General features: G+C 35.3%; 1 protein-coding gene across 2 annotated transcripts in view; it reads right to left on the bottom strand.

The window, feature by feature from the left end:
• Positions 1-16,866, bottom strand: part of CTNNA3 (catenin alpha 3) — a 1,573,809-nt gene that overhangs the window by 530,220 nt on the left and 1,026,723 nt on the right. For both annotated transcript variants that reach the window (XM_081824173.1, XM_081824174.1), the window contains one exon: positions 12,188-12,344. In XM_081824173.1, the coding sequence (XP_081680299.1) occupies positions 12,188-12,344 (157 nt within the window). The remainder of the gene's footprint in view (positions 1-12,187; positions 12,345-16,866) is intronic.

Genomic DNA, 16,866 nt, shown 5'->3' with positions numbered 1-16,866 from the left:
TAAAGAAGATGTGGTCCATATATACAATGAAATATTACTCAGCCATCAGAAAGGATGAAAACCTGACTTTTATATCAACATGGATGGGACTGGAGGAGATTATACTAAGTGAAATAAGTCAAGCAGAGAAAGTCAATTATCATATGGTTTCACTTATTGTGGAACATAAGGAATAGAATGGAAGACATTAGGAGAAGGAAGGGAAAAATGAAGGGGGGGAATCAGAGAGAGAGATGAACCATGAGAGACTATGGACTCTGAGAAACAAATTGAGGGTTTTAGAGGGGATGGGGGTGGGGGGATGTGTTAGTCCGGTGATGGGTATTAAGCAGGGCATGTACTGCATGGAGCACTGGGTGTTATATGAAAACAATGAATCATGGATCACTACATCAAAAACTAATGATGTATGGTGACTAACATAACATAATAAAATTAAATTAAAAAAAAGATAAAAAAAGTCCTGCACCAAAGTAAACACACACGCACTATGGAACAGCTATTAGAACCATATAAATATTGATGCAGAAAAATTATGAATTCATTTATTTAAATTGTGACAGTGTAAATATATATCATGCTTTAATAAAGTACTTTTAATACGGGCACCACACATTTTTTTGGCTAAATATGATAAAACAGATCTATATAGAACTGATCTACAATTTAGAGTAAGTCTCCATCGTTCCTTAGCTGGTTTTTATACTTTAAATATGTTACCTTAAAATTTACTGATCATAAACAATTTATACAGTTTTAAATAACTAGATTTTATAACCCAGTTCACAAAGAAAGAGCAAAGTTGCAAAACTGAGTATCTCTGTTTTCATGAAATTTCCCATGTAGTTAGGTGAAGAGGATTTATATGCAATTTATTATGGAAACATAAAGTACATAAACCACCATCAAAATGGTGGATGCAAACTTGCAAGAAGATATTAAATGACGCCATGAGAATTTAAATGTTGCTATAATATATTGAATTATTGAGATACACAAAAAAGTCATTCCGCCCATGACCAATATCCACATATAACATGAGAACTTTATAAAAAAAACAAACAAAAACCCTACATTTCATCCACATCTGAAATGTCCTAAAATAGACTACATTGAAAAGGCTATGGGAAGTTGCATGGCAGCTGGTCTGGATGACACTGGATATTTTAAAAATCAATATATCACAATTAAGTGTTAGATTTTTGGCAGTTTCAAGTATATCTTTTTTTGGTTTAGATTTTTAATAGTCATATTTAAAAATTGCTATGGAAAACCAGATTGAAAATTGATTGCTATACATCCATAATTATTACAGAGATGAATAAAATAATATTATAGTAAACATGGATTTTGCTTTGAACCTTCTTTGAATTAAATTTTGTAGGTCCATATAGTGAGCTATTAAATGCCACTTTATGAAAGAGTAATCACAAAATCAAGTAAAAATTCAAAAATGATGAGGCTTCAAAGACTGGCTCTCACACAATTCCTTTGCTGATAGAAAGACAGCCTTGGTGTCTTTCCCAACAGAAACTATTTTACCATGTTATAATTGGCATCTGAGGTATTATTTCCTCCATTAGACTATAGATCCCTTATAAATAAGTCCAGTGTGTCTTATTTACCATTGTATCTCTAAGGTGAATAGAAATTGTCAATAAATTTTTGTTGACTGATGCAATAAATTATTAACTTGTAAATATCAAAATGAGTGTTGAGTGCTTGCTTCAAAGACATTCATTCCTCCATTACTTACTATCAAAATTGCCATAAAGATGGTAGCATAAAAATGTCACTTAAATCATGCTGTCAAACCACTATGGGATACTTTTCAGCTTTACCTTGAGTTTTCATATGCCCAAAGTAAGAAGATTCAATACCCTACAATAGGCTCCAATTATTTTGATGCTTTAGATGTAATCCAACAGAAGGAAAATGTCTGTCATGCAGACCTGCTTATCAAGAGGCAAGAGCTTTCATCAAAGCTCCTTAGTAAAGGGAAATTTATAAAATCCTAGGAAAGGTTATACAAGGGTCTTTAATCTTACATGTAGTACCAAGTATGACTAAAGTTAAGGTTTGGTAAAGCTGTATGGTAAGATTATATTGTTTATTATTCTATACACTCCAGTCTTTTAGGAATGCTTGAAATATTTCACAATTTTTTTAAAAATCTAGCCATCATTTTGATACCCTCACCCACAAAACAAGGGTAAAAAAATCATACAAGATCTCACAAAATATCATTCCATCAGAATCTGACCCTGTTGATAAAGGTTTAGGTTCACCTTCACAAAGCATTTTCTTAAACTGTATTACTGAGATTCACAATCAAGTTCAAGAATACTGGATGATCTCCATTATTTGGTGAGTTAGAGGTGCTGATATGGGTTGCCTGAGAAGATCTCTATGTTACCCCAGGTACACAATCAACCATGTCACCTGTCTTTGCACCTTGACATTTACTTCTCCTGTAACACCTTTATTATAAAAGTTTAAGAAATCATAATAAAATACAGAAACTGTGTGCTTCAATCATAATGGATGTTATTTTTTCATGAGATTTTGTTCTATCTGATACTACTTTTAAAGAATAAAACGTTACAGTCTAAGTCTCACATGTACTCTTTCTCAGTCCCTTCCAACCCTTTCTTCTCCAGAGTTAATCACTCTTATGTATTTGTTACATGTGGCATTTATAGCACCCTACTGTTTACATTGCTCTAAAACTTGCTAATTTACTCAATATTGCTTTTAAAAATCTGTTCCATTGACATATGAAACAAGTTTGTTTTAACTACTATGTTTGCTACTATATTCATTCTCCTACCTATGGGTATTTATATTATTCCAAACTTTCACTAAAAAAAAATCCATAATGATCATACTTGTACAAATTTTCTTTATGAATATGTGCACAAGTTTCTCCAATATATATCCATATATAGAGAGAGAGAGAAAGAGAAGGATATTTGTGGCAAAATAGTCCAGGTACCACATAGTGCTATTTTGTTCTTCAAACAGATTATAACAATTTACCTTCCCAGAAGCAGTGTGTAAGAGTTCTCATTTTACTACATTTTGTCAAAATTTGGCATTATATCATATATATTTTTAATATCTTGACATGTGATAGCTAGATAATTTTTTAAGTTATTTTGATAAACTATAATGTACTAACTATTGGGATGGTTTAACAAGGTAGCTCCTTTAAAAAGGTTTATCTTTATCATACCTGTTTTAAATTTTAGCAGTGGTCTGCCACTGATGCTAGTAATAATGTCTCTCTTTTACTGGGCCACTTATTATGTTCTAATCACTCTTCAAAGCATATTAAATATATCATTTTATTTAATCCTTCCAACCATGTGAAAATGTGAGTTCTAAGAGGGCAGGGAGTTATGTCTGTTACATTGATTGTTCTAGCTCCAGGATTTAAAATAATCTCATCACCTAGTAGGTGCTCAGTATATATTTGTTAAATAAATTAATAAATATATTTTAGTCAACAAATCCCTCTCTAACAAAATAATACAGCCTGGGTAGTTTATAAATGACAGAAATTTATTTTTCACTGTTGTAGAGACTGGGAAGTCCAAGATCGTGGTATCAGCAAGGTTGCATTCTGGTGAGAGCCCTCTTCCTGGTTCACATCCAATGCCTTTTCTCTATATTCTCACATAATGGAAGGGACAAGGGATCTCTGTAGGGTCTCCTTTATGAGAATATTAATCCCCTTTATGAGGGCTTCATCCTCCTGACCTAAGTACCACCCAAAGGCCCTGCCTTCTAATACCTTCACACACGACACTAGGGTTTCAACATAGGAATTTGGGAGGACACAAACATTCAGACCATGGCAAAATAATATAATTATTAACATTTTAGAGAAGGGCATTTGGTGAGTAGAAATTATTGCTCAAAGATCATAAATTTGGTAGGAAATGACAAAATCATTAATCCTAAGCACACTTAACCCCTTCCAAACTCTTCTTTTCTTGTGCTTCCCATGGATTCTAGGGATATAGCCCATTGTCTTGATGCCTCAACTCTAAGATTTCCTTTAGTGGTGAAATCTTAGTAGGAATGATATATGCTTTGTGAGAATGTAATCCTTAGCTGTATTTCTCAAATATACATAAGTTGTTCACAGCACAAGCTCTGGGGCCACTCTGTAAGCAGAGGTTTTTATTGTTTTGTTAAGATTCTCCAGGATGCTATTAAAGTTCTTAAAACTATGCCAACACAAACTTGCAAGCTCAGATACATGACTTCCTACTTTCAGATCCCGTATCTAGCAGGAGGCATGCTTTTTCCATTTCTCCTACCTTTGGAGAAAATGTAGGTAAGGAGCATCCTGCTTTTCCTGCCTAAAACCCCTTCATCTCTAGCTGGAGACTTTGGTCTTTCAGAATGCTCAGGAGCATGTCTTAGAATTACAAGTATGTGGGGCAGTATTGTATGGCAAGGAGAAACTTGACCTCTAAACCCTTAACTAATGTATAAAATTTCTCACAGGATTCACCATATTAAGGATTTTTATTTATCCAAATTACACTTATTAAATACATGTGCTTACAGTTGAGACACTGCCCAGAAATAACTAAATACAAATGAAATTTTGGTAATCACTTTGATTCTGTTTTTGTTGAAAGTTTCCGAAATTTGTGTCTATTGCAAGTAATATGGTAACTAATAGTGTACATATATTCACTGAGGCAATTTTAAGAAAATCCTTTATTAAAGGTCTATTTTTGTCATTTGGAGCATTTGTAAGTACATAGCTAGGGCATCTTCAGAATTTAGGAAATGTTTATTACCTTTATATACAGTCTAAGATACCAGCCCTTAGTGCTATTTATTTCATCAGTAAGATTATTGATGATTACTCCAGCTCTACCTTAAAGTTCTGATAAAAATTCTCAAATCTGATTTTGACAAAGTCAAAAGAGGACTTCTAATTATGGCTTTTCTAAAAATTGAATTCATAATATTCAAACAATAGTACTGCAGGGTATCCATTGTTCATTCAAATGAGAGCATCTTGAGTGAACTTGCCTGTGAGTACATGGAATGATGCATGATAAATTCCAGTTCACATGCCCAAACTATTCTTTCATCATATAAGTATAGGCAGTCATTCAAAGCCTAATTAGCAATAGAGCAATAGTGGATTACTTCGGGAGAGCCTATTCAATCATTTCTGAAAGCATGCTTTCTCCCTGTCTTTCCATGACTTACGTAAAGCTGTATGATTTCCCCACAGTCTCCACAGCGATCACTGAGGTGTATACCATTACATGAAAATGTAGTCACAAAGGACCCAGAGAAAAAAATCTTACAACCACAAAACTGTCTCTTGATTTTAGCCAATGGCATAGGAGATCCTGGCTGCAGGTCATCACTGGATTATCCAGATGAAGAAGAGATTTTTTTTTTTCTTGGTAAACAGGCACCCAAGTTATTCAGCCTGAGCCAGGTTTAAGTCATCAAATTGGCTCTCACCTCACCTTCCTATTGTTACATCTTGGATGTGTCAGTCTTAAACGTTTTAATTCCTTGGAGGTGAGGTGGAGAAAATGAGGGAACATCTGCTTTATATTGGGTTTACTTTATTTTCACTTCTAAGAACAATTAAATAATTATTTAGCTCTCTACTACCTAATTCTGTAAGGGTGATTTTCAGAGTTAGTGATCTGAAAAACTGATGTAGTCTGCGACCCTACTAGTTAATATTTTAGGTGATCTACATCTTCCTCAAATGTTTAGGGTTTTATATAATATCACCCATTGACTTTGCAAGCCCAGTACCAAACCAGATGTACCCTCTGTTCCTGTAATGCTGGTCAACTTGCCCTTCCTCAAAGCTACCGTGCACTTTCATACACTTTTTTTCTTTTTCTGGGATGCTATTCCAATTTCTTTGGGGTTAAATTCAACAATTCAGTTCAAATGCTATATCCTTAAAAATGTTCCCCTCAATACTCTGACATTCCAGCAGGATTAACTGCGTAGCATTTTGTTAATATGATGATTAAAATCCTTTGGAATTTAATTTGATATACTAGATTGTGTGTTCTCTGAAAGCAAACTTTGTGCCTTTTCCTTCTTTACAGCCTCCTCTACTTCCCAGCATATTGCCTTGCACATAGTTGATATTCAGTATATTTTTATCAAAATCCATTTTTGCAGAATATTGTTTCAATCCCAATTTTAAAAGAATATATTTTTATTGAAACACACCATGCCTTGATGCCTTTAATCAACTAAAATTTCAAATAGGTATATATTGAAGAGATATATAAGTGAATGTATGAAAATAGATAATTGGTTATTGTTATATAACTTATCTTTGCACAGATATATACTATGTTGGTCATCCCTTAGTCCCAGCACCTATTCCATAACCATTATATTAAGAGTGCTTAGTTTGTGTGCAATTGACTTAACATTTTGATCTTGCTAATATTATGTGTTTGTTTATTAATTTTGAAAGAAAATTATAAGTCTATTTATTTTCATTTTTCTTTGTCAAATGATTCAGATAAAACTTTTTAGAAGCCAAAGATCATGTTTACCACAATGTCATGAATGGGGAGGATTTTGATAGTGCAATTTTGAGGGTAGCATCAGAGTTATCTTTGTGTTACTAAGTCAAAGTCACAGAACATTGTGATGATTAATGCTTAAAGTTATTTTTCATAACTTGGAGATTTCTTAAACTATTTATTCTAAAGATGAACACATTTATGCAAAGCATAAGACATAAACCTCCTCAAATTAATCTCATACAGAATTATAAAGGGGAATAAATACTTCTATTCATTCAGCAAATACCTATTGAAAGACTTCAAGCAAACTGGAAACAGGAGGTTCAACTAGAAAAATTATGTGGTGATTAAGGTAAGAGAGAGTGGTTTGAACTGGGGGGTGAGAGCAGTGGATATGGAGAAAAGTGGGTGTATTAGAAATTTAGAACATGGAAGAAAGAGATCTCCAAGCATCTTTCAACACTATACTTCACTGAGAGTCAATATGATACTATCTTTAAAATGAGAAAATCTTTTACAATAAGGGAACAACAGAGCTAATTCTAATCAGTAAGTGGTCAATCTGTTTTAGAAAATTCCAAACCATTGTCTGTAGCTTACTCCATTCCTCATGTGGTCCCTTCCCTCCAACAATCCCCATTATCACAGCTTTCTTGCAAGTTATCTCTTCAGCTAACTTTTAAATTTTTTTCAACCTCAAGTAACTTTTGTAGGGTTTAGCACTTCAAATTATGCAATAAATATTTAAGGAATGAATGAATAAATGAAAAAAAGTTCGTATCTTCACAAACCCTCACATTTAGTCAGTTCTTAGTAATTGTTAAATAGTTCATATGGTCCAAGTCATTTTCTCTTCTATCAAAGTGTACTTCTTCTGAGCTTAGTTCCTTGGGGTTACAATTCACTATGAGTCAATTAAGGCAATGATTCAAAAAGTTGAGGCATGTGTTAATATGTTTCCTCTCCCAAATTTGCATCTTAAATGGAGATCTTAAACTTTTTATTTTCCCATGTGGATAACTAATATTGGGGATTTCAGGCATCTTGGCAGGCTGGAAAGACAGAGCTTCACAAATCTCATCACATAGGAACATCTTCTGTCTACAAGAAAGACAGACCTTGATGTGGTCAAAGAGTCTTCCAGTCCAGCAACTCTCTGACAAGTGTTCTGTTACACATATTTTCAGAGAGTGATAAAACAACAACAACAAAAAGAAACACCCACACACAAACAAAAACAAAGAATAGTGAATCGAGTGGGGATAAGTCCTACAGTCAGTGATGGTACAAAAAGTTTGGAGACCTATGCATTTAAAAATTTTTTTCTAATTAATTGCAAGATGATACTGGAAGTATTACATAAATAACACTAAACTGGAAAGATCCTTTTTTGGACAACTAAATGTCAAAGAACTTAGTTAGCGAAACATCCCTTTGATTTTAAAGGTGGGTTTTGGTTCACTGTTTCATTTTATTTTTACACATAAAAAATTTAAATATATAATAAATTGATGAAGTTGCTATATCTGTTATGGTTTTCAAGAAAACACTGATTGTACTTATGTTCAGAGTTTTCTATGTATATGACAAAACAAAATAATGCAAAAATGGCTTCTAAAAATTGGTATTTTGAGTTCTGTATATCATGAAAAATTTGGTGATTATATAAACATACAATTTAAAAATCATCAATGATATTTCTATATTGGGAAAAGCAATAGTTAAAAGACATTTGTTATTATTTCAAAAGCTGTTAGTCAATATTAGATGATCTAATCACTCTAAAACATTATTATAATGCAAACATTTTACCAGTGTGATCCCTACCTTTGCCAATGACAATAAAATAATAGTTTAAAGTCCAAGAATCCTTTCTCACTGGTTTTAGGTTTTAAGTTTTGTTTATATTTTAATGCGGACAGCTGATGTTCGGAGAAGCCCCAAATTTTCACAACTGACTCAGAAGAAAAGTGGGAATCTTTGCAGGGCCTCTATTATTTATTCTTATAAGAGAAAACAACAACAACAAAAGAATTGAGTATTATTATCAAGTACTGAAAGAAAGCTGAAGAAAAAGATGAAATTATTTTATAAAAATCATGAAAACAGAATATCCTCTAGGTAATTCACAAACATGAACTAAGTTGTCAGTTTTTATACCTGGCAAACAGAGGAACCAGCAGTCTCTGAGTACAAACAGGATTTCTGAACGATCATTATAAAGTGTCACCAGAAAAGTTGTTCACTGCTAATCACATCTGCAACTTTTTCTAAGACAACCTACCCCCACACAAAAGCTGCCAGGCTGTGACAGCCACCATCACTGCTCTGTGAAGCATGATTAGCTATCTGAAATAAAGTACCCCACCCATTGGTTGGCCTGTGATCTTGGACTTAGGACTTCTAGCCTAGTATTAAAAAAGATGTATACATAAAGCCAGCTAGAAGATTGTGAGAAAAGATGCCATTATTTCTGGGAACTGATGTTGAAAGTTATGATGTAATGGGCACCTGGGTGGCTCAGTCGGTTAAGCGACTGCCTTCGGCTCAGGTCATGATCCCAGGGTCCTGGGATCGAGTCCCACATCAGACTCCCTGCTCCACGGGGAGCCTGCTTCTCCCTCTCCCACTCCCCCTGCTTGTGTTCCCTCTCTCACTGTGTCTCTCTCTGTCAAATAAATAAATAAAATCTTTAAAAAAAAAAAGAGAAAGTTATGATATAATGAGAATCATCAATGGGGCTCATGCTAAACTAAACAAGACAAGTTTATGAAAGCACAGAAACCTGAGAAAGGAGTGCCTGGGGTAGACATATTTTGTCTCTAGTCAACAGCTAATTTCCCTTCTTTTCTGCTCATAAAACCTCTGATTTTGTTTGCATTGTAAGTAATTAGTCAGAGAGGTTGAATTACGACTGGTCTAAGCCCAGTAGTCTGCTAGAATCTGTTATACCAACTCACAAGACTTGTTTTTTTGCATCTCTTCAGTGACATCACATTGGTAGCTTAAAACCTGCTTATGTGGCAGTATTTATGGCACAGAAATCAGGAAGTGCTACAAATAAGGACTACCATTTCCTCTGGCCCCCAGTCAGTTATTAATCATTTGTCACCATTCTAAGCCTATCATAGAAATCCCATTTCCTTTTGCCAGCAGTTGGTTCAGGTGTAGGTACAGGAACAAGTTTTGACCTATGACACATAAGAGAAAGTCTGATGGAAGTCACCCAGGAAAGATTTCCACTTGATAACTTGAAGCCAACAAGCTACCTTGCCTTCCTGCTTTAGGTGGTATTGTACGATGCTTGAGATGTAAGCTCTGAGACGCAACCATGAGGGAAGGTCAACAGAATCCAGAGATGTCTAAAGAGGTTATTAATAACCTCAGAGCACTACCAGCTAGAACATCCAAAGGGCAGGAAAGTAGAAACAATCCACCCTGGGTATAGAAACTAATGGAGTGCATTATCTGTAGAGAATTTTAAAACAGAAATGAAACACATTAAATATTAATCCACTTTTCAATTATTATCCTGTACTGACAATTCTAAACAACGTTAGTGATAAAATACTATTCCTCATATGTCTTGACTATTCCTATCTAAGTCCTTCAGTATGCTTAGGCGAGTAAGTTTAGAATCAACTATCTTAAACATCTAGTTACATGAGGTACCTTCCCTCATGTATATAAATATTTATATCTTTTGATTTCTCTGCACTTCTTTTCTAACAGAATTTTTGTTGTTTTTGTTTATTTGTTACTTAGGGAACTTCCATATGAGTTTTCTCTTATGTGTAGGAAAAGCATGCTGAAGTGCTAAAGCTGTTCACAGAAAGTAGCAGACTCAGAAGGTTGGGGGGTCAGGTTAATCCAGCACTGAAAAGAAAAAGCATGAGCTCCTGTTCTCAGGACCTATGGACTTGCTCAGATCTCAGGGCTCCCACAGCTCTAATCAGGCAAGGACAGGCCAATTACAGTTCTTGCTTTTTTGGGTCCAGGAGCTTCTCCCTATTGTGTCATTAGTATACCTATAATAAACTGCCTTTACAGAGGGTAGTGTGAGCAGGTTTCTTTGTTTTATAACCAAAAGAACCAATTAAAAAACAGAATCTAGCATTTAATAATTAAACCAAAGATTGCCCCTATATAAGATGTTGATTGGACACACATACACACAAAATCTATACTAAGAAGACAGCAAAGAAGACAAAAATATGCTTAACATAGCATTGTTTATAATAGTTAAAATTGCAATTTATCTAAATGCTAAGAAAAACAGCTTTTTTTGAAAAATGTATAATGATGTGGGAAAATTCAGCCAAATATTTATTATATGCCTCATGACACAATTATTTAAAAACATAAATTTATACATATATATTTATATATATAAATATATATATATATATATTTGGATGGAAATAAATCAGATACCAATGGTTGTTATTTCTGAATAGTGGGATCAAGGGATGTTAATATTTTCACCCATACATTTTCTATTATTTTCAAAGTTTTCAGCTCTGCAGAAATAAAACAATTTATTAAATAATTACCATACATTTCTTTCATTAATGTATCATGAAAATACACCAGGTTTCCAGAACTATCATTCAAGATGAGAACATATACATGCATGAAAGTAATGAGTTCCACAGGTTAAACAAACTACATCAGGAAACTTTTAAAAGATAAAATGATTTTAGAAATTCATGAGAATATTCATTTTATAAAAAATAATATCATATTCCAGTCTCTTTAAAAAAAAAAAGGAAAAAGATGTAATCTATTTTATTTTAAAAAAAGTTTTTTATTTAAATAATCTCTACACCCAACATGGGGCTCAAACTCAGGACCCTGAGATCAAGAGTCGCATGCTCTTCTGACTGAGCTGGCCAGGTGCCCCCAAAATGTAATTTATTTTAAGGAGAGGCTTAATTTTTCTAAGAAAATAAAAAAAGATTAAGAAGTATTTAGTTCTTTGTTGTTATAACAATATAATCAAAACCTGAGTTATGCTTCTGAGAGTATGGTTTTATTAGAGTAATTTCATAATCATATGGTATGCTATTCTGTTATGTGATAAAAGAATCATCTAGGTTTAACATGAAATCTCAAGCCCATCTGTAACTGACATAGTAAGCTGTTTAGACTCATTTATTTGATTATTTAGATCACTGTTATTCAAATACATATACTGGAAGCTGAAGTACATATTGTACTTCAAATCAATGAAGAGTTTTCCTCTCTGTCTATCTATCTAAATTTTTTAGTGAAGAAAAATTATGTTAGAAAAGAAGTGCAGAGAAATCAAAAGATAGAAATATATTAAAGGGGGAGATGATAATTTATTCAAAAAGCCAGAAAATGCCTAAGATTTCCAGTACTATTTTCAATTATGCTTTGTCTATGAATAGGCATTTCTTTTAGAGACACAGTGTAAATTGTTGAGTTGTAAGGATTACAAGGCATGAAGCTCATTATCCTAGAGTAGATCACACATAGCAGTACTTTGCTTCGAGAAAGATGATCATTAACAAGAATCTCATTATATTGCATAAAATTAATTATATTCAGAATTATCCTGTTCCAGAAAATTGACAAGGGCAAATGTATAAATTAAAAGATTCAAAACATACCAGATACAGCAAGGAAGTCATCAATGCTTGTAATGTCATCTACAGCTTCGGTGAGGACATGGATATGATTCTCCCACGTGTGCTTGTACATTTCCATGGTTTTTTTGACCACTTGACTTTTGGGTCTTGCCGCCAAAGCAAGTGCAGCATTAATGATCTGCAAAGATGTACAACATTCACATAGTGATTTCTTTGGGAATAGTTACCATTGTGCAGATAACAGGTATTCTTTTAAAAAGAAAACATGTACATCTTTTAACAGCAGGGAAAATGGTAAAATGCCCTTGTGTGTAACTGCCTCTTTGCTTTTGGTAAGAATTTTATTTTATTTGCGGCTGTCATATTCTTCCTAAACTTCTGTCTTACAAACTTAAAATAGGTATCAAACAAATCCGATGTATCTTCTGTGTGCAAAATGACACAAGTAAGCACTATATAACTCATATTCTAATAGAGAAAATAGCAGACATAGGTAAAATATCATTAAAAATATATAATTAAGGGGGGGGAGGAGCAAGATGGCAGAGGAGTAGGAGACCTAGATTTCGTCTGGTCCCAGGAATTCAGCTGGATAGGGATCAAACCATTCTAAACACCTACAAACTCAACAGGAGATTGAAGAAAACAATAGCAACAACTCTCTGAACAGAAAAGTGACACATTTCTGGGAGGTAGGACGTGTGGAGAAGTGAATCCGAGGTGATACTGGGGAGGACAGACGGCGGGGGAGGGGGCCTCCGTCCGCCGCTTCTGGCAAGTGATAGAGCAGCAGAGCACAAAATCAGAACTTTTAGAAGTCGGCTCCACTAAGGGACATTGCTCCAGTAGCTAAGCGGTGGGGGGAGGGGGTGGAACCCTCGCGGGACAGTGTGGTCTCAGGACCCTCGGGGTCACAGAAAAACCAGGAGTTCCTGAATGCAGCAGAGCTCCCAGGTACCAGAGTGGGGAAGCCGGCTGCAGAGACGGATCCGAGGAGCAGGCTCTCAGCTTGGGGTTGCCATAAACCGTGATCCGCGGCACAGTCAGGCCACTGCTCCGCCAGCAGGGACCCAACAGGTGGCAGGTCGGGGAGACTCATCTTCCACCCCCAGGAGGAGTGGCGCGGAAACGCACTGCAGGGATCTGCTGGGTTTGGAGACTCCACACGGGGTCCAGTGCCAGAGATAGAAACACTCGGTCACAGGCCGGGTGAGCACGGAGTGTGGCCGGGGATGGGGGAAATGGGAGTAATTGACTGCTTTTCCCTGGGGGTGCACTGAGGAGTGGGGCCCCGAGTTCTCGGCTCCTCCGGGGCAGAGATTGGGAGGCCACCATTTCACTCTCATCCTTCAAAGCTCTATGGAAAGCTTGCAGGGAACAAAAGCTCCCCAGAGCAAACCTGAGCAGATTACTTAGCCCAGACTGGCAAGGGCAGAGCAATTCCGCCTCCAGCAAAGACATTTGGGAACCATGGCAACAGGCCCCTCCCCCAGAAGATCAGCAAGAACAGCCAGCCAAGACCAAGTTTACCCATCAATGAGAATGGCAGAATTCCAGTGCTAGGAGAATACTGCACAAAGAATTCATGGCTTTTTTCCCATGATACTTTAGTCTTTCAAAGTTAATTATTTTTTTAACTTTCTTTCTTTTTTTTTTTTGGAATTTTTCTTTTTCCCTTTTTCAACCAACATTTTATCAATCTCTTTTATAAAAAAATATTTTTTATTTTTCATTTTTATCCCTTCATAGAAGTTACTCTTATTTTTGGTATATATATATAAGTTGTTCTCTCTTTAAAATTTTAGGGTACAGTTTCTTTTAACAGACCAAAATATACCCTAAATCTCTAGTGTATGTCTTTGTTCTAGTCTCCTGCCTGATCACATTCTCTCCCTTTTTTTTTTAAATCCTCTTCTTTCTTTTTTCAACCAACTTCTTATCAATTCCTTTTCTAAAATCTTTTATAGTTTTCATCTTTACAGTCATATTCCATCCCTTCATCATATTAACCCTTATTTTTGTACATAAATAAGTTTTTCTTTCTTTAAAATTTTGGGAGGCACTTTCTTCTAACAGACCAAAATACGCCCCAAATCTAGTGTGTGGCACTGATCTATGCACCAGCCTGATCATATTTGATCATATTCCAATTTTTTGGTTTTGTTTTGATTTTCTTTGTTTTTATCTTTTTCTTTTTTCTTTCTTTCCTTTCTTTTCCCTCAGTTTCAGGTCTTTTCTGATTTGTTTAGTGTATATTTTCTGGGGACGTTGTTACCCTGTTGGCATTTTGTTCTCTCATTCATCTATTCCTCTGGACAAAATGACAAAATGGAAAAAATCACCTCAAAAAAAAGAACAAGAGGCAGTACTGACTGCCAGGGACCTAATCAATATGGACATTAGTAAGATATCAGAACTAGACTTCAAAATGATGATTTTAAAGATACTAGCTAGGCTTGAAAAAAGCATGGAAGTTATTAGAGAAACCCTTTCTGGAGAAATAAAAGAACTAAAATCTAACCAAGTAGAAATCAAAAAGGCTATTAATGAGGTACAATCAAAAATGGAGGCTCTAATTGCTAGGATAAATGAGGCAGAGGAGAGAATTACTGATATAGAAGACCAAATGATGGAAAAGAAAGAAGCTGAAAGAAGAGAGATGAACAACTACTGGATCATGAAGCCAGAATTGGAGAGATAAGTGATACCGTAAGACAAAACAACATTAGAATAATTGGGATCCCAGAAGAAGAAGAAAAAGACAGAAGGGCAGAAGGTATACTGGAGCAAATTATAACAGAGAACTTCCCTAATTTGGGGAAGGAAACAGGCATCAAAATCCAGAAGGCACAGAGAACCCCTCTCAAAATCAAGAAAAACAGGTCAACACCCCGACATCTAATAGTAAAACCTACGAGTCTCAGAGACACAGAGAAAATCCTGAAAGCAGCTCAGGAGAAGAGATCTGTAACCTACAATGGTAGAAATATTAGATTGCAACAGACCTATCCTCAGAGACCTGGCAGGCCAGAAAGGACTGGCATGATCTATTCAGAGCACTAAATAAGAAAAATATGCAGCCAAGAATACTATATCCAGCTAGGTTGTCATTGAAAATAGAAGGAAAGACAAAAAGCTTCCAGGACAAACAAAAACTAAAGGAATTTGCAAACATGAAACCAGCCCTACAAGAAATATTGAAAGGGGCCTTCTAAGCAAAGAGAGACCCTAAAAGCAACATAGACCAGAAAGGAACACAGACAATATACAGTAACAGTCACCTTACAGGCCATACAATGGCACTAAATTCCTATCTTTCAATAGTTACCCTGAATTTAAATGGGCTAAATGCCCCAATCAAAAGACACAGGCTATCAGATTGGTTAAAAAACAAGACCCATCGATATGCTGTCTGCAAGAGACTCATTTTAGACCCAAAGACACCTCCAGATTGAAAGTAAGGGCGTGGAAAACCATGTTCCATGCTAATGGACACCAAAAGAAAGCTAGGGTCGCAATTCTTATATCAGACAAATTAGATACTAAACCAAAGACTGTAATAAGAGATGAGGAAGGACACTATATCCTACTTAAAGGGTCTATCCAACAAGAAGATCTAACAATTGTAAATATCTATGCCCCTAACATGGGAGCAGCCAATTCTATAAGCCAATTAATAACAAAAGCAAAGAAACACATCGACAACGATACAATAATAGTGGGGGACTTTAACACCCCCTCACTGAAATGGGCAGATCATCTAAGCAAAAGATCAACAAGGAAATAAAGACTTTAAATGACACACTGGACCAAATGGACTTCACAGACATATTCAGAACATTCCATCCCAAAGCAACAGAATACATATTCTTCTCTAGTGTCCATGGGACATGCTCAAAATAGATCACATCCTAGGTCACAAATCAGGTCTCAACTGGTACCATAAGTTTGGGATCATTCCCTGCCTATTTTAAGACCACAATGCTTTGAAACTAGATTCAGTCACAAGAGGAAAGTTGGAAGGAACTCAAATACATGGAGGCTAAAGAGCATCCTACTAAAGAATGAATGGGTCAACCAGGAAATTAAAGAAGAGTTGAAAAAATTCATGGAAACAAATAAAAATGAAAACACAACTGTTCAAAATCTTTGGGATGCAGGAAAGGTGATCCCAAGAGGAAAGTATATAGCAATAGAAGCCTTTCTCAAGAAACAAGAAAGGTCTCAAATACACAACCTAACCCTACAACTAAAGGAGCTGGAGAAAGAACAGCAAATGAAGCCTAAAACCAACAAGAGAAGAGAAATAATAAAGATCAGAGCATAAATCAATGAAATAGAAACCAAAAGAAGAGTAGAACAGATCAATGAAACTAAGAGCTCTTTCTCTGAAAGAATTAACAAGATTGATAAACCCCTGGCCAGACTTATCAAAAAGAAAAGAGAAATGACCCAAATAAATAAAATCATGAATGAAACAGGAGAGCTCACACCCAACACCAAAGAAATACAAACAATTATAAGAACATATTATGAGCAACTCTATGCCAGCAAATTAGATAATCTGGAAGAAATGGATGCATTCCTAGAGATGCATCAACTACCAAAACTGAACCAGGAAGAAATAGAAAACCTGAACAGACCTATAACCACTAAGGAAATTGAAGCAGTCATCAAAAATCTCCCAACAGACAAAAGCC

The sequence above is a fragment of the Leptonychotes weddellii genome, chromosome 6, assembly GCF_054177405.1.
Source record: "Leptonychotes weddellii isolate Sample4059 chromosome 6, ASM5417740v2, whole genome shotgun sequence".
Taxonomy (NCBI): Eukaryota; Metazoa; Chordata; class Mammalia; order Carnivora; family Phocidae; genus Leptonychotes; species Leptonychotes weddellii.
Note: the sequence above shows the minus strand (reverse complement) of the source record. Positions and strands in the feature narration are given on the sequence as shown.